Source organism: Zonotrichia albicollis, chromosome 20 (genome assembly GCF_047830755.1).
Source record: "Zonotrichia albicollis isolate bZonAlb1 chromosome 20, bZonAlb1.hap1, whole genome shotgun sequence".
Taxonomy (NCBI): domain Eukaryota; kingdom Metazoa; phylum Chordata; class Aves; order Passeriformes; family Passerellidae; genus Zonotrichia; species Zonotrichia albicollis.
This window is the reverse complement of record NC_133838.1, coordinates 1,851,153-1,877,922: the sequence shown is the minus strand read 5'-3', so window position 1 is coordinate 1,877,922 and position 26,770 is coordinate 1,851,153. Positions and strand designations below refer to the sequence as shown.

The 26,770-nt window shown below is 47.7% G+C and overlaps 2 protein-coding genes and 1 long non-coding RNA gene across 3 annotated transcripts; 1 reads left to right on the top strand and 2 right to left on the bottom strand.

Moving 5' to 3' along the window:
• Positions 1–246: 246 nt before the first annotated feature.
• On the bottom strand, positions 247–14,101 carry LOC141731265 (uncharacterized). Its single transcript, XR_012583296.1, has 3 exons — positions 13,749–14,101; positions 12,384–12,597; positions 247–2,066 (listed from the first exon to the last, which is right to left on the bottom strand). It is a non-coding gene; the product is annotated as an uncharacterized LOC141731265 (long non-coding RNA).
• A 3-nt stretch (positions 14,102–14,104) lies between these two features.
• Positions 14,105–20,020, top strand: C20H8orf82 (chromosome 20 C8orf82 homolog). Its single transcript, XM_074555384.1, has 3 exons — positions 14,105–14,364; positions 15,361–15,409; positions 19,482–20,020. Exons 1-3 carry the CDS (start codon positions 14,248–14,250, stop codon positions 19,955–19,957), a joined length of 642 nt encoding a protein of 213 aa, XP_074411485.1. The 5' UTR covers positions 14,105–14,247; the 3' UTR covers positions 19,958–20,020.
• A 2,562-nt stretch (positions 20,021–22,582) lies between these two features.
• Positions 22,583–26,705, bottom strand: LOC141731263 (leucine-rich repeat-containing protein 14-like). Its single transcript, XM_074555383.1, has 2 exons — positions 26,489–26,705; positions 22,583–23,084 (listed from the first exon to the last, which is right to left on the bottom strand). The coding sequence occupies exons 1-2, from the start codon at positions 26,560–26,562 to the stop codon at positions 22,583–22,585; spliced, it is 576 nt and encodes a 191-aa protein (XP_074411484.1). The 5' UTR covers positions 26,563–26,705.
• Between the last annotated feature and the right edge of the window lie 65 nt (positions 26,706–26,770).

Here is a 26,770-nt window from a genome sequence, read left to right as displayed (position 1 = left end):
ATTGGACATTGAAAGATGAAAGAAACAATGAGGGAAACCCCTAAATTCCATAAGAATTAAAAATTAAAATTATTCATTAGAGGGAAATCTTTGGTATCAGGTATTTCAGGAAGTCTGTGCCTCTCAAACACCGCAGCCAATGGAGGAAGAGAGAAGGGAAATTGGGATAAAAAGGAGGCTGCATCCTCCAAAATTTTGAGAGACCCCAGGGGAATGCCCCATGGCCTCTCCCTTTATTCAAATAAAATCAAAGGATTCCTCTGTCTTCTTTTTGGACATAAATCTCTGATGTTTGTGGATTAATTTTCCTAACACAATGAACACAGGATGAGGACACCTCTACAGATCTGCTAACTATCAGCAACCACTGTCTGAAGGCAGTGTGGACCAGACCCAAAACTGAAGATGATGATAAAAAAGGACTAAAACCACAAGCCAGGAACATTCATGCTCTAAAACGGCAGATCCAAGGACGAGATATGCTAAGGAGCTCTTGGAACATGTAAACTGGTTTGGGGAAATGTTTACTATGCATAAGGGTCTATGAATATTCAAAAGGTTGGTGTAAGGGAAAAGGTATTTAAGGGGTATCCCCAGCTGAGTGCCAAGATGCACCTGGCTGTAATAACTTTTGCTATATGGTCCTTGTTTCCTACTGTTCTTTATTAAACTTTTTAAATTTTCAAAGGAGACTGAAGGTGTTTTTCACACCCCACACCCCCTGCCTGCTGATACATCTTGCCAGCCCACTCTGGTGCTCCCTGAGCCCTGCTGGGGCACCAGGATCAGCTGCCCCTGTGGGTTTGTGCATTAGACCCTCTGTCAGTGCTGTAGTTGTTGTTCTTTGTTTGCTTTATTATACACACCAGTAATGAACTGTTATTCCTATTCCCATATCTTTGCCTGAGAGCCCCTTAATTTCATGATTCTAATAATTCAGAGGAAGGGGGTTTACACTTTCCATTCCAAGGAGGGCTCCTGCCTTCCTTAGCAGACACCCATCTTTCAAACCACGACAAGGTAAAAAATCAGCTCTTCCCAAGGAGTTTCCAATATGGAGCTGAGACCCAATGGATGTTCCTGCCCCAGCATTGAGTCAGGTGCCTACGTGGATCCAGGATGATGTAGAGACCAGCCAGGTATCTTCTCAACTTGGATTATTAGGAATGTGGATCACCAGGGTTTTTCCAACTTGGATTATTGGGAATGTGGGTCACCAGGGCTCTCTGCAATGAAGGTTCTCTGATGGGGCAGGAAGTTGGAGCAGTGCATGAAGCTCCTCCTGTAGCTGGGGCACTTGCAGGGCTTCCCTTAGCGGTGTCTCCACTGGTGTTGATTCAAGACTGAGCTGGTCCTGAACCTCTTCCCACACTCAGGGCACTCGTAGGGCCTCTTCCTGGTGTAGATGCGCCCGTGCCTGGTGAGATGGGAGTTGTGCTTGAAGCCCTTCCTGCAGTTGGGGCAGCGGAAGGGCCTCTCCTCAGCGTGAATCCGCTGGTGGGTGAGGAGAAAGAAGCTGATCTGAAACGATTTCCCACACTCGGAACACTCGTAGGGCCTCTCCCCAGTGTGGATCTTCTGGTGGGAGGTCATGTGGGGGCTCCGGAGGAAGTTCTAGCTACATTCCCAACACTCGTAGGGCCGCTCCCCGGTGCGGATGCAATGGTGGATGGTGAGCTGGGGGCTGTCTCTGAAGCCTTTCCCACACTCAGGACACTCGTAGGGCTTCTCCTCAGTGTGGATCATCTGGTGGTGGAGCAGGCAGGACCTCCAGCTGAAGCTTTTCCCACACTTCAAGCACTTGTGGGGCTTCTCCCCATCATGGAGCTGCTCAGGGATCACCAGCTCTGAGCTCTGGCTGAAGCTCTGTCCACCTCCCTGGCTTAGGGTGGGCTTTCCTCCTCAGATCCCCGCCATCTGCATTTGCAGCCCCTCCTCGTGAGGCATCTCTGGGGCTTTTCCTCCCCGTTGGCTTCCTGCGCCATGGAGCCGCTCAAAACGGCCTCTTCCACCAGGTTCTGCCATGGGGATTTGTCCTCCTTGCTCTCCATGCTGTGGTGGTTTGACTAGGAAGAAGTGAGAATTTTAAGAAGCTGTAGTCAAACTAATGAAGGTTTTGAGTTTAAGACTAGTACTTGGTGTAGTTAGTGGAGTTTAGACACACTTCTGAAAATACACAGGAGTTAAAAGCAGGGCTTTGGTTCTAGGAGGCTCTCTTGGGACGTCGCGGCGAAGAGGTCAGATCTCTCTTTCGTTTAGACTGTTGCTGTTGGGCGGGGGAGGGGTAGCTACGTGGTAGGCTTTGGGCGTAGACAGAGATGGGAAGTGAAGAGGCTTTCGAAGATAGAAGAGTAAAAAGATTTTAGAGAGTTAGCTTTTAGGCAGCTATTTTCTCTCTCTCTTCTTAGGAGGGAGAGAGAGAGAGAGCCGACAACACTGAATGTGATAGCAGCTAGCCTAAGAAGAGAAGGGGGAGAGAGAGTGCCCGGCTAGAGCAGCAGCGTGTAGGCAGCGTGTGTGGGAGTGCCGCAAACTAAAAGTTTTAACTTCTTTCTTTCATGATTAGAGCCTTGCAAAAAATGCTAATCCTCCTCGAAGCTGAATAAGAAGAGAGATAAGAAATGAGATGAGACAAAGACTTAGCTCGAAGAACGTAAAGATGATTGAATGGGGAGAGATGATTTAGAGTAGACTTTTAGCTAGACTTTTCTTGTAGCCATAGACTCAGTTGTTCCTGTGACACAGACTGCACTTAGAGGGAAGCAGTGGCTCAGAACTAAGAGGGTTCATCGTGAGAACCCCCCGGCCCCAGGGATCATACTGGGAGTGACTGGGAAGGTGCTGGCTCTGACTGGAACCGTACTGGAAGCGACTGGGAGCAATTGGACCCACACTGGGAATGACAGGGAGTCACTCTGAGCACGACTGCAATAATGCTGGGAGTATCTGGGACTGACTGGGGTCATACTGGGGGTGACTTGTAGCAGATAGGGCCTGGTGTTCGGAAGATCTCGTGATGTTACGGGAAGACAGGGCCCCTGCCCCCTTAGATAAGAAAATTAACATAGGAATGTAGCCCCCTGAACCGGATTCCGGTAATTTTCCACTTGCCCAGGTAACTTTTCCATCCCTACTAACCATAGATGGTAAGGACAGACCCCCACCTGACGTAGAAGCCCCCTAGACTATAAAACCCCACGAGAAGAGAGAATAAAGGCCTTTGATCCTCCACCATATTGGTGTCCGCGTGTTTCTTAGGCCCGAGCGGCCCTGGGGAAATGGGCCGCCGTGCTGTTTCCTGAAACCAGGCCGCCTGCCTTGTATCAGAAGGCAACATCTGGTGCCGAAAACCCGGGAAGCCGATCAGCGCCCGGGGAACGGGATTCGCCTGGACAGGAAGCAGCGGCTGCCAGCGGCCGGTTCCGACTGCAGCGTGGGGGACGCCCCGGACCAGCAAGGAACATGGAATCCTATGCAAAGGTCGTATCAGATATGCATGCACAGTTTGGGATAGAATGTAAAATTAAGGATTTATCTCTCGCATTGCCGAGATTGGTTAAGCTTGGGGCTATAGAAAGCCCCATGGATATCCTCCATCCGGAGGTTTGGGATGATTGCACAAAGGTCCTGGCCGAAGACACTATGTTGTCCGGCTCAGGGAAAGCCCTAAAATCCTGGGGCAAAGTTCTCCAGGCTTTACAGAAAGCTCGACAAGAGCAGGAAGCCTGGAAAGCCGTACAAACCTGCTTGCTAGCCCCCCCACAGCCCGGGGTAGGTGCGGCGACACAGACTGCGGAGATTCTTGACCCGGGCGGTCTCGCGGGGGAGGCGCGGTCGGCGGAAGCCCCCCAGAGAGCGGGCTCGCCATTGAGGGGGGAAGGACACGCACGGGCGTTCTGGTGGGGGTTGGCGGAGGAGGCGCGGAACGCGGCCGACCCCGCCGGGAGCGGCGACGGGAGCGGCAGGGACTCCCCGCCGCCATATGGGTTTGAAAATAGTGCCGAAACACATGGTGAGGGCGGAAGTAAGGAGACGGGGGGTGGAAATGCAGTCAGCGCGCCCCAGAACGCGTGTGCGGGAGAGCGGGGAGAAGGGGCGGCCCCCGCGGTACGGCGTAAGACCAATCAAAGCGCTCTATTCAAATTAAGTCCTTATAGGGCAAGAACCTCGCCCAGCAGGAGGCGGGGGGACCCCAGGGGGAGGGAACGGCCCGACCCCCGCAGGAGGGGGCGGGGTCAGGGCCCGGGAAAAAGGCAGAGCAGCCCGGAAGTGCGGACTCACTCTGTTTCCGGCTCTGACTCTGACTCGGTCTGGGACGAGGGGGAGTCAGGGAGTTCGGATTCGGATTCTAGCTTTAACAGAGGGAGATCAGCGGCATACAAGGTTTCTAGTCGCAGGGTTCCCGCATGGGTGAAGGGGTCATTAGAGAAAGACCGGACTCCGCTTACGGATTGGTGGAAAATAAAGATGTTTTGTGCAGAGTGGAGCCCGTCTGCTAACCTGGTGCTCCCGGTCCGCGTGAGGGGAACAGGCGATAACCAACAGAGGACTTACTCCCCTGTAAACCCAAAGGAAATCCAGGCAATAATCAAAGCGATTGCAGACAAGGGAATTAATTCTGCCATGGTTACCACACTTATTGATGGCGTTTTCGGAGGGGATGATATGTTGCCTTTTGATATTAAACAGACGTGTAGGATGATTTTTGATGGCATGGGGATGATAGTTTTTAAACAGGAGTGGGAAGATCAATGCACAAAGGAGCTGGCCCAAGTGACAGGACCTAACCATCCACTGCATGGCTCCAGCATACAAAGACTCATGGGCAGAGACCCCACTATGATCACCCCCCAGGCACAGGCTGAGGGCTTGCGGGCTCATGAGGTTATGACAACCACCCGTGCTGCCCGGGAAGCCATCCGTGCTGCGGCTAAAGTAGTAGCCAGTCCAGCCCCATGGTCGACCATCAAACAGAGTGAGAGCGAGAGCTTCACTCAGTTTGTGGACAGACTTCAGGCAGCACTGGACTCCTCTTCGTTGCCGTCGGAGGCTAAGGGTGCCGTGCTGGCAGACTGCCTGCGCCAGCAGTGTAACTCAGCCACCAAGGACATCTTAAGGTCACTGCCACCTGAGGCTAATGCAGCAACCATGATTAGGCATGTTGCAAAGGAAGAGCATCTGGCTCCCATCCAAGCAGCAGTTCACACTGCAATAACCAGTGTGATGGCATGCCTTAAGTGTGGCCAGGCAGGCCACCTGGCAGCAAACTGTCCCCAGCCAAGGCGCCTATCAGCAGCTGCTCCGCCACGCCAAGGGGGACTTAAGGGACCGTGCTGGGCATGCGGGAAGAAGGGGCACTTGGCTAAGGAATGCAGATCCAGGCTTCAGGGAAACGGGAGGGGGGGGGGCAGCTGGGCCGTGTCCAGCCCCCTCCCACCTGGAATATGCAGCGGCCCAGCTACAGCAACCCCCACTGGGGCAGGGGACCCTCATTTCCTATCCCCCCACAGGGAGTAGCCAATTTTGCATCTCTGCCTACGGTGCAATGGCAAAGCTATGCAACACCCTCAGCACCCTCACACCCCCCACTGCCACAAGCTGCGCCGGTGGTACAGGGCCAGCAGGAGACGCCCCAGAGCGGGATCCTTGGGTGGCCCTGGCTATGAAAATAGGGAGGGAACCCTTGATGGTGTGGGGAACATGCCGGCTTTATGGCAGTCAGGATTCCCATGTCATAGGGTTACAGTTCTGGGCGGACACGGGTTCAGACTGCACGATTATTCCCCAAGCACATTGGCCCAGACATTGGCAATTCAAAGAAGTCCCTCCAGTGAATGGAGTGGGAGGGCAGTCTCGGGCATGGAAAAGCACCCAGCTGGTGGCTATAACACTCCACACGAAAAAGGGACCAGAACAGACAGTTGCGATCCACCCATACATACTGCAAAATTCTCCACCCCTGTTAGGAAGAGACATTCTTTCCATGCTAGGATTCCGGATTACAAATTTATCCTAAGGGCCACTGCTGTACACCCTCCGCTGCCGATCAAATTGACCTGGAAATCATCAGACCCCGTATGGGTTGAGCAGTGGCCCCTGACAGAGCCTCGAGCGGCAGCCTTGCTGGAACTGGTCGACCGCGAGCTGCAAAAGGGTCACATAGAACCCTCCATCAGCCTCTGGAACACCCCTGTATTCGTGATCCCCAAAAGGTCCGGAGAAGGCTATCGTCTCATCCACGACCTGAGAGAGGTAAACAAAGCGATCCAACACATGGGTCCGGTCCAGACACTGCTACCCATGAACTCAGCCATCCCTGCAGGGCGGCCGTGCGCAGTGCTGGACATCAAGGACTGTTTCTTCTCAATACCCCTGCACCCTGAGGACAGAGAACGATTTGCCTTTTCCGTGGCATTCCGAAATGGCGAACGGCCTAACCTCCGCTTCCAATGGCGGGTATTGCCACAGGGACTTGTCAACAGTCCTGTCATATGCCAAATCACCGTGGACAAAGCACTGATGCCAGTTCGACACTCCCATCCCACCGCAACCATCATCCAGTACATGGACGACATCCTGGTAGCAGCTCCATCGGCAAGTGAAGTGGATCACCTGGTATCCACAATCACGGAAACCCTTCAGGCCAATGGCTTCGAGATCGCAAGCGCAAAGATCAAGAGAGGACCCTGCGTGACCTTCCTCGGAGTGGGGATCACAAGCTCCTACGTGACACCCCCCAAGGCGAAGGTCAGTCGAGATGTCAAAACACTACACGATGTGCAACGCCTGGTGGGATCACTGCAGTGGCTTCGCAACATCGTCCTGATCCCTCCTGAGGTCATGGACCCCTTGTATGACCTCCTGAAAGGAAAGCACCCCTGGGAACCCAAGGAGCTGACACCGCAAGCGACGAGCTCCCTTGACTTCATCGAAAGCCAGATGTCCACAGGCACACTTGCCAGGTGGAACCCAGCCCTGCCAGTGGACTTATACGTTCACTTTACACCGAGGGGGGGAGTGGGAGCACTGGCTCAAGGACCTTCTGAAAAGGCCCGACCGATTCAATGGGTGGTTCTCGGAAGACCTGCTCGTGCTTTCTCCCCAGGAATCGAATGCATCGCTAACCTCATCATGAAAGGCAGGAAACTCGCTTTGAAACACCTAGGGACTGAGCCAACAAGCATCCACCTTCCGTTTCGCAAGCAACCAACTACGGAGTCAGCCACGATATCGGAGTACCTAGCCCTTGCTCTCACCGGCTTCGGAGGAGAAATCTCCTACTCCTCCAAACCACCCTGGACTAAGCTGCTGACCATTGTCGACATGGACATACCGCCAAAGGTCATGGACCGACCGCAGCCAGGACCGACGGTCTTCACAGACGCTTCCTCCATGACTTCAACCGCAGCAGCAGTGTGGCAGGCAGGAGAGCAATGGCATTGCGTCAAAGCGTGTGACCCCACACTGTCAGTGCAACAGCTGGAGGCGACAGCAGTCGTCTTGGCGTGCGGACTCTTTCAAGAGGAACACCTTAACATAGTAACGGACTCTATATTCGTGGCAAAGCTTTGCCTAGCCATGGCAGGACCAGGAGTGTCTACATCAGCAGCAGCCCTAATGCTGGAAGAAGCACTCTCCTCGCGACAGGGCACCGTGTCAGTCATTCACGTCAACAGCCACGATCCAGTCAAAGGCTATTTCCAGATCGGCAACGACAAAGCGGACGCCGCAGCAAAAGGCGTATGGACGTTGCAGGAAGCTTGTCAGCTGCACGAGTTGCTCCACATCGGAGCCAAAGCGATCCAACCCATCGCGAAGAGATGCGGGATCCCGACCGCAGACGCAAAACACGTGGTAGCCACCTGTCCTCATTGCCAGAAGTCACCCCTATGGACCTGTGGGGTCAACCCGAGAGGTCTCAAGCCTTCAGAGATCTGGCAATCGGACTTCACCTGGTGTGAGCTACTGAAGCCCCGAGCATGGCTTGCAGTGACAGTGGACACTTATAGCGGAGCGATCATAGCCACACAGCACCCCAAAACAAACTCCAAGGCCACAATTCAGCACTGGCTGACAGCCATGGCTTGGCTTGGTATCCCCAAGCAGATCAAAATGGACAACGGGTCCAATTTCACCTCCAAACCAGTACAGGAATTCGCCTCAAAATGGGGCATCACATTAGTGCAAGGGATCCCATATAACAGTACCGGGCAGGCCATAGTGGAGAGAGCAAATCAGACCATGAAAACCAAGCTAGAGGTGTTGGCAAAAGCAGAGGGCCTTGCCAATGCCATTCCCCCAGGAGATCAAGCACGCATGCTGGCAACTGCTTTGCTAGCACTGAATCAGTTCCCTAGGGGAGATGAAACAAACAGTCCCGTTCAAAAGCACTGGGCCACCCGAGCGCTAGAGGAGGGCCCACAGGTGGTAATTGGAAACGAGCTGGGCGAATGGGAACGGGGCTGGAGGCTGATGCTCACGGGGAGAGGGTATGCTGCTGTCAAAAAGGACAGCAAAGTCAGGTGGTGTCCACTTAAGTCAATTAAGCCCGACCTTCATAATAAGCAGGATGAGACTGACGAGAATTGTGAGTTTCTGTTTACAGGACATGCTCATAGGACGTCCTCGTGACGCGTACATGCCCATCCCAGAGGAAAGTGACAGACCACCAAGCCGCCTGGCAGCGCCCGAGAGACCCGCACGGGTGAGACCCAAGCATCAGCGGTGTTTCTGTGTGATTTTGCTGTTGGGGCTTGTTGCCAGAGGACAAGCCAGCCCAGATCACTACCCCCACCGGCCTTTCAGGTGGGTCATGCGTCACCTTAGTAGTGACAAGGTGCTCAGGGAAGTCACCACACCAAACGCCCCATCCTTCGTGCTCCGCATCACCGACCTGTTCCCAGGACGACCAAAGGTAGACCCCAATTCCCCACACGCCACACACATGTACCTATCCTACTGGTGCCCAGCTTCAAACCCAGGAAAAAGCTACTGCAATCACCCAGGGTGGGGATATTGTGGGCACTGGGGCTGTGAAACCATTGTTACAGATGCCAGACCGTCGGGGCCTGGGTGGGATCCACAAGAGCCCGACAAATTCTTACAGTTCGCCTGGGCACCCAGTGGCTGCAAAACACCCATTTTTCTCCAGGGAAACTTTTATCGCAATCACCATAAAATCCCAAAAATTCGGAAATGCACTAGCTATAACATGACAGTCTTGCAGCCACATCACCCCAGTTGGGCCATAGGCCGAACGCGGACAGTTGTCCTTCAAGGGTCAAAAGAAAGAGTAAATGTGCGAATTATCAGGCTCCAACCGTCGGCGCCCCGAGCGGTTGGACCAAACAAAGTGATTAAAAGCGTGCTGAAAGGGAAAAACGCAACCTACCCTAAAACCTTACCCACTAGAGTTAGCAAAGTCCCAACCGACCATGCGGAAGCCTTTCAGACAGACCGCGCAGCCGCGTCGGACTCAGACGTATGTTAGAAGCTACCTTTATATCCCTGAATGAATCCAACCCTAACCTAACCGAATCCTGCTGGCTTTGCTACGATGTCAAACCTCCCTTTTATGAAGGAATTGCTTTAAACACTCCCTTCAGTTACTCCACAGCCGATGCCCCTCACCAGTGCAGATGGGAAACCCCTCGGAAAGGAATCACCCTGAGGCAGGTCACAGGCCAGGGCAGATGCTTTGGCAATGAAACCCTAGCTAGGCGGAAAGGCAACGTCTGCACCAAAGTTGTCAAGCCCAACAGGAAAAACAATAAGTGGGTAGTCCCATCCGCACCTGGGATGTGGGTTTGCCAGCGATCTGGAGTGAGTCCCTGTGTGTCTCTTGCCAAATTTGATGACTCTAACGACTTTTGTGTCCAAGTTCTGATTGTTCCTAGGGTCCTGTACCACTCAGACGAAGAGGTGTACCACCTTTTTGAGGAACCCAGCTGGCTTCACAAAAGAGAAATACTAACAGGTGTAACTATCGCAATGCTGCTCGGTTTAGGAGCAGCAGGAACGGCAACGGGTGTCTCAGCCCTAGCGACACAGCACCAAGGACTGTCCCAGCTGCAAATGACCATCGATGAGGACCTGCAAAGGATCGAGAAATCCATCTCCTTCCTGGAGAAGTCAGTCTCCTCTCTCTCGGAAGTGGTTTTGCAGAACAGGCGAGGTCTGGATCTCCTGTTCATGCAGCAAGGGGGCCTGTGTGCCGCCTTGAGAGAGGAGTGCTGCTTCTATGCAGACCACACAGGAGTCGTGAGAGACTCCATGGCAGAACTCAGAAACAGACTGGCTCAGAGGCAGAAGGACAGGGAAGCCCAACAGGGCTGGTTCGAGTCCTGGTTCAATCAATCACCATGGCTAACCACTCTGATTTCTACCCTAATAGGTCCACTGGCATTGCTGCTTCTAGCGGTTACCTTCGGACCTTGCCTGCTGAACAAGCTGGTCTCATTCGTTCAGGCCCGCCTGGAACGGGCCAACATCCTGTTCATTGGCCGGCGAATCCAACCAGGGAACACTGCCAGCCACAAGTTCTAACCTTGACTGGCGAAAACTTACTCAGATGTACCAAACCCCCTTTCCCTTATCGAACTACAACCTTATACCTCATTTCAGTATATGACTACCTCATTCATTTGTGAAAAAGGGGGGGGGAGATGTAGCAGATAGGGCCTGGCGTTCGGAAGATCTTGTGATGTTACGGGAAGACAGGGCCCCTGTTCCCTTAGATAAGAAAATTAACATAGGAATGTAGCCCCCTGAACCGGATTCCGGTAATTTTCCACTTGCCCAGGTAACTTTCCATCCCTACTAACCATAGATGGTAAGGACAGACCCCCACCTGACGTAGAAGCCCCCTAGACTATAAAACCCCACGAGAAGAGAGAATAAAGGCCTTTGATCCTCCACCATATTGGTGTCCGCGTGTTTCTTAGGCCCGAGCGGCCCTGGGGAAATGGGCCGCCGTGCTGTTTCCTGAAACCAGGCCGCCTGCCTTGTATCAGAAGGCAACAGTGACTGGAACCATGCTGGGAGTGACTACTGCTCCTGCTGGGGTCATCCTGGGAGCCACTGGGAACACACTTTGTGCAACTGCCAGAAACTGGGATCATTCTGCGCTAACTAGAACTGTACTAGGCCAACTGGAATATGCTGGGAGTGTCTGTGACCATACTGGGGGGACTGGAAGCATACAGGGAACAGCTGAGACCATGCTGGGGGCAGCTGGGAATGAGCTGGACCTTGCTGAGAGGTACTGGGACTATTCTAGGGACAACTGGGATCATACTGGGAGGAACTGGGAACAACTGGAACTATACTGGAGGCAACTGGGATCATACTGGGATGACAGTGGCAGCAGCTGGGTCCACGCTGGGTGAGACTGGGATCACACTGAGGATGCTTGGAATCATACTGGGATTGACTGGGAATGGCTGTGAGCAACTGGAATCATGCTGAAAGCAACTGGGGGGAAGTGGGAGTGACAGGGAGCATGCTGGGGGGACTGGGATATACTGGGAGAGACTGGGAGTCACTGGGATTATATTGGAGGCTCCTGGCGTCATGCTGGCATTGACAGGGAGCAGCTGGAATCACACTGGGGGCACTGGCATCATACTGGGAGTGACTGGAAGTGACTGTAGTTAGACCGCAAGTGACCAGGATCATACTGGGAATGACTGGGATCATACTGGGAATGACCAGGATCATACTGGGAGTGACTGGGATATACTGGGAGAGACTGAGAGTCACAGGGATCATACTGGATGCTCCTGGGGTCATGCTGGCATTGACAGGGAGCAACTGGAATCACACTGGGGGCCACTGGCATCATACTGGGAGTGACTGGGAGTGATTTGAGTTACACTACGAGTGACCAGGATCATACTGGGAGTGACTGGGATCATACTGGGAGTAGCTACAATTGGACTGGGATTGTAGGGGGTGTGATTGGTCCCTGTCTGGCAGGTGCTGGGAGCTGCCAGGCGCATGCTGGGAACCGACTGAGCAGCCACTGGGAGGAACTGGGAGCAACTGGGATTAGACTGCAAGTGACTGGGATTGTACTGGGTTATTATGGCCAATCTGGGCACAGATGGAATTCCAGAGTGGGAATTTTGCAAAGAAACTACTCTGGAGACAATTCCATGGTGCTGGAGTGGAAATTCCCAAAAATTCCATGGCATGTCCAACAGGAAGCTCATCCTGGAGCTGGATCTTGGCGGGGATCTGAAGATCCATGGAAAAAAAAGGAGCAGATTCCTGGGAGGAATCCTATGGAGGATTAAACCTTTGGAGCAGGATATTCCCCAAGGATTGACCCTCTGGAAAAGTCCCCAAGGAATTTATCTTGGAGAAATCCATGGAAAACTTACCATGGGATGGATTCATCTTGGAGAAATCCATGAAAAACTCCCATAGTTGAGAAATCCATGGAAAACTTGCTGTGGGATGGATTCATCTCAGTCAACTCCATGGAAAATTCTTTCCCATAACCAAGAAATCCATGGAAAACTCCCATAGTTGAGAAATCCATGGAAAACTCGCTGTGGGATGGATTCGTCTTGGAAAAATCCATGGAAAACGCCCCTGGAATGGCCGGAAGGATTGAGGGAAAGCCGGGAACGAGGGAATGGGGGGAGGGAAAAGTTGGATTTGGGCTCTTGTTCTCCTGCTCTGATTCTGTTAGAAATAAACTCATCCTATCCCAGATCCCAACTTTGTTGTTCCCAGATGGAATTTCCTTATCCCAGTCCAAGAATCCTCCATGATTTCCTTCATTCCCACCTTATTTTGGTGTTTTTTCACCTCATTTTGGTGGTGTTCCACCTCATTCCATTTTTTTTACTTTACACCAGTGTTTTTCCACCTCATTTGGCAGGTTTCCCTCATCCCACAATTTTTCGACTTTTTCCCAGTATTTTTCCACATTTTCCCAGTATTTTTCCAATTTTTCCCAGTGTTTTTCCCTTATCCTGATGGTTTTCAGCCTCATTTTTTATTTTCCCCCTAATTCTGGACTTTTTTCTCCTTTACTTTGATTTTTTCCACCTAAATTTGTGGGTTTTTACTTTATCCCAATATTTCCCCTCTCATTCTGGTGATTTTCAACTTTTTAGTATTTTTGGGTCTTATTCCGTTTTTTTCTCACCTCATTTTGGTGTTTTCAGCCTTATCCCCTCCGATTTTGACATAATTTTGGTATTTTCCCCTTATCCCAGTAATTTTCCCCTCATACCAGTTGTTTTTCCACCTCATTTTCAGATTTTTTTGCCTCAGCCCAGTATCTTCCCAACTTTTACCACATTTCAGTGTTTTCCCCCCTCATTTATTTTGTTTTTCACCCAATTTAGATATTTTTCCCCTTATCCCAGTGGCTTCCCCCTCATCCTGCTGCTATTTCCCGCCTTATTTTTTTTTTTGTTTTTCACCTAATTTTGGTATTTTCCCCCTTATCCCAGTGGCTTTCCCCTCATCCCAGTGTTTTCTCATCTCATTTTGCTGGGTTTTTACCTCATTTCATTACTTACCCCCCTCATTTTTTTTTTTTTTAGTTTTTCACCTCATTTTTATATTTTTCCCCTTATCCCAGTGTTTTTTCCCTCATCCCGGTGTTTTCCCTCTTCATTTTGGCATTTCCCCCCTCATTTTGTGGTTTCTCCCCCGTCATTTTCCCCCCTCATTTTCCACTTTTCCCCTCATCCCACTCTGTTTCCACCCCATCCCCGCTGTTTTTCTACCTCAACCCGGTGTTTTTTCCCTCAGCCCGAGATTTTTCCGCCTCATTTTCCAACTTTTTCCCTCAGCCCGGAGCTTTTCCCGTCGCCTCTGGGGCTCTGAAAGCCCTGAGGGCAAAATGGCAGGAAGCCGCCGGGGGGGGATGGGGGGGGGGGGCGCATCTATGAGGGAGCGCAGCGCTATAGGAGCATATAGAGGGTTTTTTATGGGGTCGCTGAGGCTTTTTATGGCTTTGAGCACCTACAGAGAAGCCCTGAGGGGTTTCTAGAGGGATTCTATGGGATTTATAAATCCCCTATAACCGCGGGACACCCCCGGCCCTTCTCCTTTCATTTCCGCTTCCCTCCAGAACCTTTTCATCGCCGCACTACCCGTGGTGCTCACAAATTGCGGTCCCCCAGGTGGCCACTTCCGGGTGGCGCCGGTGGCGCGGCCGTCGCTGTCGCCTGTCGCGACAGGGAGGAGGCCTGGCACTGTCGGGGGTCGCTGCTCGCTGTCGCGATGAGGGTGGGGGCGGTGCTGCGGCTCTGCTCGCGCCCGGAGCTCCGGTACCAGCAGGGACAGCGGCCGGAGCCTGGAATCCGCGAGTATTTTTATTACGTAGATCACCAAGGACAGGTGAGGGGGGATTGGTAAGGGATCGATTAGGGTTGGGGGGTCGGGAGGGGGTTCTGGGCAACGGATTCTGCCTGGATTCTGGACAGACCGCGAAAAAATCGCAGGGAGGATCCCACAGAAAACCCAGGAGGATCCTGATCAAATCCCAAAATAATTCCGGATTGTTATAAATTGAGCCGACAATTTGCCAAGTAAAATCAATTGAGAATTTATTGATTACAGCGGGCAAAGCAATAAGCAAATCAGCGCTGGGCGACAGGGGAGTCTCCGCTCCGCCACTGCCGCACTCTTCTGATATTTCGTGGAGTTCTTGTACAGTCCTGCTTCCGGGTTGATGTGTAGTACTCTGCATATTCTTCTTTTGTGTCTAGGTGGTCATAGTCCACTTCCCGGAGGTCTGAAGATGAAGTTTGGTATTTTTCCTTTGTCTGATTCCTGGAATTTTAAACTCAATCTACTGAGTTCCTGGAATCTTAAGTTTACTGAGCAGATAAGCTAATACTGTGTTATCAATCATAGCAAGCCCACCACCCAACAGTTTATTAAGCAGATAAACAAATGTTTGTGAAACCCAATTGTCTTTGGTTTCACCTTCCTTATCCTTTTAAGTCTGGAAATTTATTAGGCAACAGTCTTACTGGAATAACTTTGTCAGCTGTGATGAACAAACTTAAAGTTTTAACCCATTACATGGATTAAACCCTGATTAAACCCAGATTAAACCTGTATCAAACGCAAACATATCCCAAACAAATCCCAGCTGGATCTTGGCCAGATCCCACACAAATCCCGCTCAGATTCCAAAGGAATCCCAAAAAAACCTTTCCATGGACTCGGGACAGATCCCAAAACAATCCTAAAATTTCTGGGGCAAATCCCAGCTGGATCCCCCTAAAAAAAACCACCAAAAGGATCCAGGACAGATCCCAAATGCATCCCAGAGATAAATTCCAGGTTTTTTGGGGAAAACTCGCCCTTTTCCTGCTTTTTCTGCAGCTTTTCCTGGATGACACCAAAGTCAAGAACTTCGTCACCTGCTTCAAAGGTACTGCCCTAATTAACCTGATTAAATTAATCTCTTGTTAATTTGGAGCTGAATATTTATTAGATTTGGTAATTAATTGAGATTTGAGCCTTCATTAGGATTTAATCCTTAAATTTATGTGGGACCGCCTAATTTGCATATAAATATTTCATTAATTAATAATTTCCTGATTATTTAATAATTTCCTCGGTCATTAATTTCCCTAATTATTAAATCCTGAATTAATTATTTGCCTAATTAGTTAATTAAGAAATATTTCTTAAGTTAAAAAATTAATTTTTATGAAGCATTTTCCCTTCCCAATTCTTCCTTCCCTTCCCAATTCTTCCTTTCCTTCATCCATAAAATTCCCAAAAAACTTCACAAAAACCTCCAAAAAACCCCGGAAAAACAAAAAAAGTCCACAAAAACCACCAGAAAACCCCAAAAAAACCTCAAAACAACACTGGGAAAACACTCAAAAAACCCCAAAAAAACTAAAAAAAAAAGCGTGGAAAAAACCCAAAACCCACAAAAATCACCAATAAAAAAGTCCAAATAACCACTGGAAAAACCTGCAAAAAAGCCCCCAAAAAAACACCACAATACCCCCAAAATACAGTTCTAAAAACCCAGAAAATGGCTAGAAAAACACCAGAAAATGGCCAGGAAAAAAACCCCAAAAAAAAAAAAAACCCAACAAAAAAAACCAACTAAAAAACCCAAAAGGCCCCAGAGACCACCTCACAAATCACCACAAAAACCCCCAAAAGACCCTGGAAAAACCCAAAAAAACCCACAAAAAAAAAAAATCACAAAAGCCACCAGAAACCCCCCAAAATCCTACAAAAAAAAATGCCCAAAGCAACACTGGAAAAACCCTCAAAAACCCCCAAAACCCACTACAGAAATTACCAATTAAAAACCCCAAATAACTACTGGGAAAACCTGAAATAAAGCCCCCTAAAAAATCCAAAAGACACCACAAAAACCCTAAAATACATTAAAAAAAACACAGAAAAGCAAAAAAAAAAAAAAAACACCAGAAAACCGTCAGAAAAAAAAAAAACTAAAAACAAAAATCCAAAAGGCCCCAGAAACCGCCTCACAAATCACCACAAAAATCCTAAAAAGACCCTGGAAAAACCCAAAAAAACCCACAAAAAAAAAATCACAAAAGCCACCAGAAAACCCAAGCAAACCCCACCAAAAAAACCCACAAACAACACTGGAAAATGCTCAAAAAAAAGCCTCAGAAAACCCCCAAAACCCACTACAAAAATCACCAATAAAAACCCAAATAACCACTGGAAAAACCTTCAATAAAGTCCCTGAAAAATCCAAAAAACCCCACAATACATTGAAAAAAACCCTAGAAAAACCCCAAAATACCACCAGAAAACTATCAGAAAAAAATGAAAAAATTCCCTAAAGGCCTCAGACATCACCACAAAACCCTCCAAAATATGCTGCAAGAACCCAAAAAAACCCACCAAAAAAAACCTTCAAAAACCCCCAAAAAAGCCTTAAAAAACCCCAAAACCCACTACAAAAACCACCAACCCCCCCCCCCCAAATAACCACTAGAAAACCCTGCAAAAAAGCCCCCAAAAATCCAAGAAACACCACAAAACCCCCAAAATACATTGAATCAAAATCCAGAAATGCCCTAAAAAAACCAGAAAACCGCAAGAAATAAAAACCTAGAAAAACCTAAAAAAACCCCAAAAGGCCCCAGAAACCACCTCACAAACCACCCCAAAAACCCAAAAAAAACCACCGTAATACCAGAAAAACCATCAAGTAAACATAAAAAAACCCCCAAAACGATACAGAAAAACTCCAGAAAGACTGAAAAATCCCTCCATGAAAGGCTAAAAAAAAAAAACAAAAACCAAAAACCACCAAAGAAACACCCAAAAAAAACCATTGGAAAAGCCCCCCAAGAAACTCTGGAAAACCCACCAAAAAAACTCCAAAAACTCCACAAAAGCCCCAAAACTCTCAATAAACTCAATTTAAAAACTCAAAATACCCCAATAAAAATCCGTAATAAATCACTTGAAAATCCCCAAAAAAACCCAAAAAGACGCCAGAAAAAAACCAAAAACCACCCTGAAACCCCTAAAAAAACTCCACAAAACTTACCAAAAAACCAACAGAAAACCTCCTAAAATCCACCAGAAAAGCCAAAAAGATCTCAACAAAAACCTCTTAAAAAAATCTCTAAAAACCATCCACAACACCAAAAAAACCCACCAAAAAAAACTCCCCAAAACCACCAAAAATCACCCGAACCCACCCCCCCCTTAAAAAGACACCAGAAAAACCCCAAAAACCACCATACAAACTTCCAAAAAACCGCCAAAGACCCCGAAAAGACACTGGAAAACTCCAAAGAAATCTCCAAATACCAATGGAAAAACACCCAAAAAACCTGGGAAAAAACCTAAAAAGCCCCCAAAAATGCAAAAACTGACCAAAAAATATTGCATGGAAAGCACCAAAAAAGACCTCAAAAAAACTTCACAGAAACTTCCAAAAAATTCAAAAAAAACCTCCAAAATACCTTCCAAACCAATAGAAAAACCACCGGAAAAACTCCCAAAACCACCAAAAAAATATGAAGATACCCCAAAAATCCACCAGAAAAGCCCAAAAAAATCTCCACCAAAACCCATCAACAAAACCACATAAACCCATGAAAAAAAGCCCAAAAAACCCCACAAAAACTCTCCAAAAGCACAACAGAAAAACCCCAAAGAAACCCCAATGTACTATTGGAAAAACCTTTAAAAACTCCTAAAAAACAACTCAAAAATCACAAAAAAAATTCCAGTAAACCCACCAATAACGCTTCAAAAATCATGACAAAACCACTAAAAAATGGCTGAAAACCATCTAAAACACCCCAAAAAACTGCCAAAAACCACCAAAAAATCCCCAAAAAACCCTACTAAACTGCTATTGAAAAATACTGGAAAACCCCCACATAAGACAGGAAAACCCTAAAAGAAAAACCAAAAAACTACTACATAAAACCTCAAAAAAAGCCCCATAAGACCCCAAAGAGGCACCAGAAAAACCCCAAAGAAACCCACAAATACCACAGGAAAAACCCCAAAAATCACCCAAAAAACTTGGAAAAAATCTCAAAAATCACCTAAATAATTCCAGGAAACCCAAGAAAATCTCAATGAAAAGCCCCCAAAAATGGCAAAAACCCATCCAAAACCCACCAAAAAACTGGCAAAAACCACCAAAAATGCCTACTAAATCATTATGAAAAAACACTTTAAAAACCCCAAATAAGACAGGAAAAACTCCCCAAAAAACCCCAAAACAACCACTAAAACCACCCAAACACCATTAAAAACACCCCAAACAAATCTCCACATAAACCCCAAAAAAACCACAAAGAAGCATCCAAAACACCCCCAAAATTGGCAAAAAACTCGCTAAAAAGCCCTACAAAACTACCAAAAAACCACCGCAAAACCCCCAAATTAGACTAGAACCCCCTCCACCAAGAAAAACCGAAAAAGACACAAAAAACCCCCTAGAAACACCCCAAAAACCTCAAAAATACCTGCGAAAGACTCCAGATTAGCACCAGAAAAACCCTAAAGAAACCCCAAATACCACTGGAAAAACCCCAAAAAACACTCAAAAAGACACTAGAAAACCCTCAAAAACCCCCCAAAAACCTGAAAAAGAAGGGAAAAATTACCAAAAAAGATCCCAAAAAAACCAACAATAACACCCCAAAAATTCTCCCTGAAATCCCCAAAAAATTGTGAAAAACCATCCAAAAGAACCCATAAACCGTCCAAAAAATGTCCGAAAACCCCTACTAAGCCTCTATTAAAAAACACTGGGAAGAGCCAAAATAAGACTGGAAAAACACCAAAAACAACCCTAAAACCACCATAAAGATACCAAAAAACACTGAAAACACAATACAAATAAAACCGAGAAAACCATCAGGAAACCCCGAAAAATCTCCACAAATTCTTCACAAAATCACCAAAAGAAACCTCTTTACACAACCTCACCAAAATCCCTGTCACTGATCCCGGAATTTTTCCCCCAGACGTCGGATTCCTCTCCTTCTTCTTCCGGCACCTGGAGCGGAACCACAGCGGGCGCTACCAGGAGCACTTCCCGTTCCTGTCGCGCTGCGGCCGCGAGCGGAATTTCCTTCGCTGTTCTGACCTTCCTGTGGTTTTCACCCAAATCCTGCCCGGCCCTGGTGGCAATTCCCTGCTGTCCTACTGCGGGGGCGGCTCCGAGCTGGTGGTGCCCTTCCAGCCGGGAATGTTGGCCGTGTGCCCGCGCAACGGGCGCCTCTACCACCCGGCGCCGGAGAGGGTCGGCGGCGTTGGGTTGGTGCGTTGGGCCCTGGCCCAAGAGTTGAGCTCAGGGTTTCGCTTCCAGGACGGGCCCCAGCAGCCCCCGACGCATTTGCTTTGGCAGGGGAAGGAACATCGGCTCTCTGGGGAAATCCTGGGAATGCTGCGGGCAGAGAAATCGGGATCGGAGGTGGGAGCTGCAATTTCTGCCTCGTGAATAGCTGAAAATCGGAATAAACTTGGTCCTGCAGTCATTAAATTCACTGGTTAATTAATTATAGACTCTATTTTTGATTTCAATAATTAATTTCAGCAAGCATTTCCTTTCCCAATTCTGCTTTTCTGTCATCTCTAAAATTCTCAGAAAACCACAAAAAAATTCCGTGAAAACTGCCAGAAAACTCCCAAAAAACATCGGAAAAAGACTCAAAAAGACACTGGAAAAACCCTAAAAACTACCACAAAAGTAATCTAAAAAACCCAAAAAAACCTCCCAAAAACCCACTGGAAAACTCAAAAAAACCCTCCTAAAATAACCCTAAAAAGACTCTGAAAAATTACCAAAAACCACCACCAAAACCCTAAAAAAAGCCACCAAAAAGCCCACTAGACAACCCCAAATAAAAGTCCATTAAAAACTCAAAAAAACCCCAAATAACCACAGGAAGACACCAGGAAAACCCAAAAAATCCCAAAAGACCACCAAAAAACCTACCAAACAACCCCAAAAAACACTGGAGAACCCCAAAAACAACAACAAAAAACCACCAAAAAAACGCCCAAAAGAGCACCAAGAAAGCCCCAAAAAACCCAAAAAAATCCCCCAAAAAAACCTAAAAAATCCTATTGAGAGTCGTTGGTGTTGGGTTGATGCGTTGGGCCCTGGCCCAAGAGTTGAGCTCAGGATTTTGCTCCCAGGACAGGCCCCAAAAGAAACTCCATAACAACCTCAAAAAAGCCCCAAATAACCACAGGAAAACCCCCAAAAAACACCAGAAAACCCCCCAAAAACCACCCCAAAAATCCCAGTCAACTCCAACAAAAGCTTCATGAAAACCATCAGGAAAACTCAAAAAATACCCTAAAAGACCACCAAGAAACTCCCAAAAAGACACTTGAAAAACCCCAAAAAACACCAAAAAGCCCCAAAAGACCCCAAAGAGACACTGGAAATACGCCAAAGAAAACCCAAAAATACCACTGGAAGAACCCCCAAAATCACCCGAAAAACCTGGAAAAAACCCCAAAAATCACCAAAAATATTCCAGAAGAATCACCAATAACACCCCAAAAAGTCTCTATGAAAAGCCCCCAAAATGGCAAAAACCCCTCTAAAAACCGCAAATAACCACAGGAAAACCACCCAAAAAACCCCAGTCAGCCCCAATAAAAAACTCCATGTAAAGCATGGGAAAACCCCAAAAACACCCTAAAAGACGACCAAAACCCCACCAAAACTAACCCCAAAAAACACTCGAAAACCCCAAAAACAACAACAAAAAATACCAAAAAACCCACCCCAAAAACACCCCAAAAAGCAAACAAAAAAACCCAACCCCAAAAACCCTAAAAAAAGTTCTGAAAAAAACCCCAAAACTGCTATTTTTGATTTAAATAATTAATTTCAGAAGGGGTTTCCTCCTTGCCCAATTCTTCTTTTTTCTCATCTCTAAAATTCCCAGAAAATCCAAAAAAACTCCTTCCTTCTTTAAATCCTGCATTTGGGGATTTGGGATGGAGGATTTGGGAATTTGGGATGGGGGATTTGGGATGAAGGATTTGATTTGGGAGATTTGAGATTAAGGAATTTGGGATTTGGGGTAAAGGATTTGGGAATTTTTGGATCAAGGATTTGGGATAAAAGATTCGGGAATTTGGAATGGGGGATTTCAGAATTTGGGATGAAGGACTGAGGAATTTTGGATGAAGGGTTTGGAAGGAAGAGTTTAGGGGATTTGGCAATTTGTGGATTCGAGATGAAGGATTTGGGAACTTTGGATCAAGGATTTGGGGATTTGGGATCAAGTGTTTGGGAGATTTGGGATGGGGGATTTAGGAATTTAGGATGGGAGATTTGAGATGAAGGATTTGGGGTGAAGGGTTTGGGATGAAGGGTTTGGGGATTTGGGATGAAGGGTTTGGTATGAAGGATTTGGGAACTTTGGATCAAGGATTTGGGAATTTGGGATGAAGGATTATAGGGATTTGGGATGAAGGATTTGGGAACTTTAGATCAAGGATTTGGGATGAAGGACTTGGGGGATTTGGGATGAGGGATTTGGGGATTTGGCGATTTGTGGATTTGGGATGAAGGATTTGGGAACTTTCGATCAAGGACTTGGTAGTTTGGGATGAAGGATTTGGGAATTTGGGATGAAGAGTTTGGGGATTTGATAGAAATTGAGTGGTGACAGCTAATTAATTAATAACCAATTTCTGATAAATAATTAATATTTATTTCATACTTAAATAATGTCCCATACGAATTAAAAACTTTGGGATTGGGGAGGGAAAACACCAAAATTGGATGGAAAAACATCGGGATGAGGGGGAAAACCCTACAATAAAACACAAAACACCAGGATGGGGTGAAAAAATATAAAAACCAGACAGAAAAGCACCAAAATAAAGGAAAAAAAAGGGGATGAGGCAGAATTTTGGGATGAAGGATTTGGACTTTGGGATAAAGGATTTGGACTTTGGGATGAAGAATTTGGATTTTGGGATGAAGAATTTGGAATTAAGGTGCTGGAACTTTTCCACCATGAAGGCTCCGAGCTTTTCCCAAATCACAAGGAGAAGAAGTCCAAGGTTCCGTGGCCGTAGGGGTTGGAAGTCCACACTAGGTCACTCCTCCTGGAATTCGCCAACATTTGGCAAAACTCAACGTTGACTGCCGCCAAAAGTTCCTCGTCCACTGGTTCCTCAAAATTCCAGGTGGATTCCGGCGGCTTGCAGCAAACCACGGGAAGGCATAGACAACCAGGTGGACGTCGCGCAGCTCCAAGGTTTTCTGGAGCAGATCCCTGAGCGTGGCCGTGGACAGGGGATTGCCGTAGACTCCCAGGAAACACAGGCACGAGCAGTGGCGCAGCGTCGGCAGCAGCGCGTCCAGATGGGAGTCGGCCATGCAGCATTCCATGAGATCCAGGTGCAGCAGCGAGGCTGAGGTTTCCTCCAGGAGCAGCCACAGAGGCTCCAGGAGGCCCTGGGAGAAGTCATGGCTGCTCAGGTCCAAGCGCTTGAGGGCCGGAGCGTGGAAGCTTTGGGAGAGGAAGGCGAGGTCGGCGGGAACGAGGGAGCAGAAGGCCAGTTCCAAGCTTTCCAACGGAGCCTGGAGATCGCTGGAGGGAGGGAAAAGGGAGAGGTGAAGATTGGTGTGCATTTGTGGGCAATGAGAGCTGGGATTGCATCCATCTCTGTCTTGGGAAAGAGCTCCCAAGACCATCAAGGTCAAGGTTTGAGAATGATGGAATTGTGAAGTCAAGTAGTGGAGTTATGGAATGACTGTGGTTGGGAAAGATCTCCAAAAGCATTGAGTTTGACCTCTGAAAATCCTGGGATTTTGGAATGATGGAATCATGGAATTGTGGGATGGGTGAGGTTGAGAAAGAGCTCCTAGAACATCGAGTTCAACCTCTGAAAATCCTGGGAGTTTGGAGTTATGGGGTCTTGGAATCATGGAATCACTTAGGTCAGGAAAGGTCTCCAGGACCATCAAGGTCATGGTTTGAGAATCATGGAATTATGGGATCATGGGGTCATGGAATTCTGGAATCAAATTGTGGAATTATGGCGTGGCTGAGGTTGGGAAAGAGCTCCAAGAACATCAAGTTCAACCTCTGAAAATCCTGGGATTTTGGAGTGATGGGATCATGGAGTTATGGAATGACTCAGGTTGGGAAAGATCTCCAAACCCATCGAGTTCAAGGTTTGAGAATCATGGAACTGTGGGATCACAGATCCATGGAACTGTGGAATGACTGAGGTTGAGAAAGAGCTCCAAGAACATCAAGTTTGACCTCTGAAAATCCTGGGATTTTGGAGTTATGGGGTCATGGAATTGTGGAATGACTCAGGTTGGGAAAGATCTCCAAGACCGTCAAATTGAAGGTTTGAAAATCATGGAATTATGGGATCATGGAGTCATGGAATTGTGGAATCAAATAATGGAATTATGGAGTTACTCAGGTTGGGAAAGGTCTCCAACACCATCAGGTTTGACATCTGAAGATCATGGGATCATGGAATTATGGAATGGCTGAGGTTGGGGGAAACCTCCAAGACCATCAAGTTCAAGGTTTGAAAAATCATGAAATTATGGGATCATGGAGTCATGGAATTGTGGAATGACTCAAGTTGGGAAAGGTCTCCAAGAACATCGAGTTTGAACTCTGAAAATCCTGGGAGTTTGGAGTTATGGGATCATGGAGTTATGGAATGAGTGAGATTGGGAAAGAGCTCCAAGAATATCAAGTTCAAGGTTTGAGAATAATGGAATTATGGGTTCACAGAGCCATGGAATTGTGGAATGGCTGAGATTGGAAAGAGCTCCAAGAAAACCAAGTTTGACCTCTGAAAATCCTGGGATTTTGGAATGATGGGATCTTGGAGTTATGGAATGGCTGAGGTTGGGAAAGATCTCCAGGAACATCAAGGTCAAAGTTGGAGAATCATGGCATTATGGGATCATGGAATTGTGGAATCAAATCATGGGATTATGGAATTACTGAGGTTGGGAAAGATCTCCAACACCATCAGGTTTGACATCTGAGGATCATGGGATCATGGAATTATGGAATTATGGATCCATGAGATTATGGGGTCATGGAGTTGTGTGGTCGTGGAATTGGGGAATTATGGATTGGCTGAGGTTGGGGAAAACCTCCAAGACTATCAAATTCAATGAAATTGAATGGAATTATGGAATGATGGGAAAATGGAGTTCTGGGATCATGGGATCTGGGATCGTAATTAATGGAATTGTGGAATGTGGGATCATGGAATGTTGGGATCCCAGAATTTTGGAGCCATGGAGAGACTCTTTGACAGAGGAAGGCGATGTCGGCAGGAACGATGGAGCAGAAGGCCAATTCCAAGCTTTCCAACGGAGCGTGCAGGTCGCTGGAGGGAGGGAAAACGGAGAGGTGAGGATTGGTTGGAATTCACGGGGGAAATGTGGGGAAAGATCTCCAAGAACATCAAGTTTGACCTCTGAAAATCCTGGGATTTGGGAACGATTGGATCATGGAGTTATGGAATAGCTGAGGTTGGGGAAAGCCTCCAAGACCATCAAGTTCAAGGTTTGAAACTCATGGAATTATGAGATCACAGTGTTACATGGCTTTGCAAGTGTTCCTCAGGGTGAGAGAGATAGACGAGAATCTTGGTTTCATGATCAGAAGGCTGGATTTATTATTTTATGATATATAATACATTATGACTATATTAAAAGGAATACAGAGAAAAGTTCAGAAGCTACTAAGCTAAGAATAGAATAGAAATAGGAATGAATAACAAAGTTCTGTGTCCAGGCAGAAAGCAAGGACAAACTCTCCCGTGAGTGGTCAGCAAATCCAAACACTCACAGAAGACCAATCACAGATGCACCTGTTACATTCCACAGCAGCAGATAATAATTGTTTACATTTTTCTTCTGGGGCCTCAGCTTCCCAGAAAACTCCTAAAAGAAAGGATTTTTATGAAAGAATGTCCATGACATCTTACCTTTCCAAATTATATAAACTAAAAATAAAAATGCTGATATGGAATGAACAGGAAATTTCTTCACCTGTATAACATACAATACTAACAAATTACTTAAACAATCTTACAATCTAAGAAAAGGCAAAAAACAACACAAAGAAAATTCAAGTCTAAGCAGCTGAGTTTCAGGAACAGTCCATGGGCTGAAAATGTTCTTCTTGGACATATCTGAAAGTCCTTTTTGGTCCTGAAACAGGCTTTCTGCAAAAAGTCCCATCAATAGTTATCAAAAACCATTGACGGTCATAAAACAATTTCAAACTATTTCAAACAATTTGAACAATTTGTGGAATGTCCTTTTCTGGCCCTTCAATGCTTCAATGCTTCAGAGCTGCTGCCAGCTATTTCAATCTTTTTTTATTTAATTTTTAATTTTTTTTTTCTGTCGAAAAGAGCAGCAGCAGCAAAGCAGCCAAAGCCAGAGAAAGAAAGGTCCTGGGGGCCCTGGCCCTTGAACAGACCAGGAACCCCAAAGCTGGCCCACAAAAGGCGGGCCAGGACCGGTAGGAGAAACCACAACTCCCAGAGACATCAGGAGGCCACGCAGTGGTCCTGGCCCAGAAACTTCCTGAGCCCAATAGCCCAGGTCAAACCATGAAGCAGGCTCTGCATTCCCACAGGCCTGCACCCTGCTGCCAGTACAATGGCAGCATGGGTGGTGAGACACTTCCTTTCCCCAAAACCACTGAGGCATGCCAGCAGCAGGGAAATAGAAGCCTTCCCCAGAAATCTCGTCTTGGGTCTGGAGATGTTTGTTCCCCACAGCAAACAAGCCATGGTCTCTTCCAGCTGTGCCCTCTCCCTCTGCAATGCAAATGCATCAGGTGTGTCTCCCATCTGCCTCATGGCACCACCCCCTCCGGGCTGGGGACCAAAGGCAGAACTCTCGGGACGCACCTGCCCCCTGCCGCTAGGGTGCAAAAGAAAGGCAGAGATGGCAACCTCTAAGGGACAGCAACTGACCAAAAACTCCCCAACCCACCGAGAATGCTGATCTTGAAAGCAGGCAGGCGGCCTGCCCCCCCCGCCCCAGCTGTCGAGCCGCGCCGGTTCCATGGAAGGAGTGACTGACGCCCTCTTCCCCTGTCCCAGCTCGCCCCACAGGGGCTGCAGGGGCAGCCCTGGGATGACCCGAAACACTCGGGGGGGAAATCACGCTGGGTGTAGGAGCGGCTGCGGGCTGCTCCGAGGGTCCTGTGGGTTCGGTGCCGTCTTCAGCACCATCTGGAACAGGGACCGTCTCGGCTTCAGGCAGTGGGGAGGC

What these genes read in the sequence shown, in the direction of transcription:
- C20H8orf82 (XM_074555384.1), top strand. Translation starts at nt 14,248, where the DNA reads ATGAGGGTGGGGGCGGTGCTGCGGCTCTGCTCGCGCCCGGAGCTCCGG. An exon ending in ACGTAGATCACCAAGGACAG is followed by an intron (nt 14,365 to 15,360) that starts GTGAGGGGGGAT and finishes CTTTTTCTGCAG; the next exon opens with CTTTTCCTGGATGACACCAA. An exon ending in CTTCGTCACCTGCTTCAAAG is followed by an intron (nt 15,410 to 19,481) that starts GTACTGCCCTAA and finishes TTTTTCCCCCAG; the next exon opens with ACGTCGGATTCCTCTCCTTC.
- LOC141731263 (XM_074555383.1), bottom strand. Translation starts at nt 26,562, where the DNA reads ATGGAACCGGCGCGGCTCGACAGCTGGGGCGGGGGGGGCAGGCCGCCT. An exon ending in TTTCAAGATCAGCATTCTCG is followed by an intron (nt 23,085 to 26,488) that starts GTGGGTTGGGGA and finishes CCCTCCCTCCAG; the next exon opens with CGATCTCCAGGCTCCGTTGG.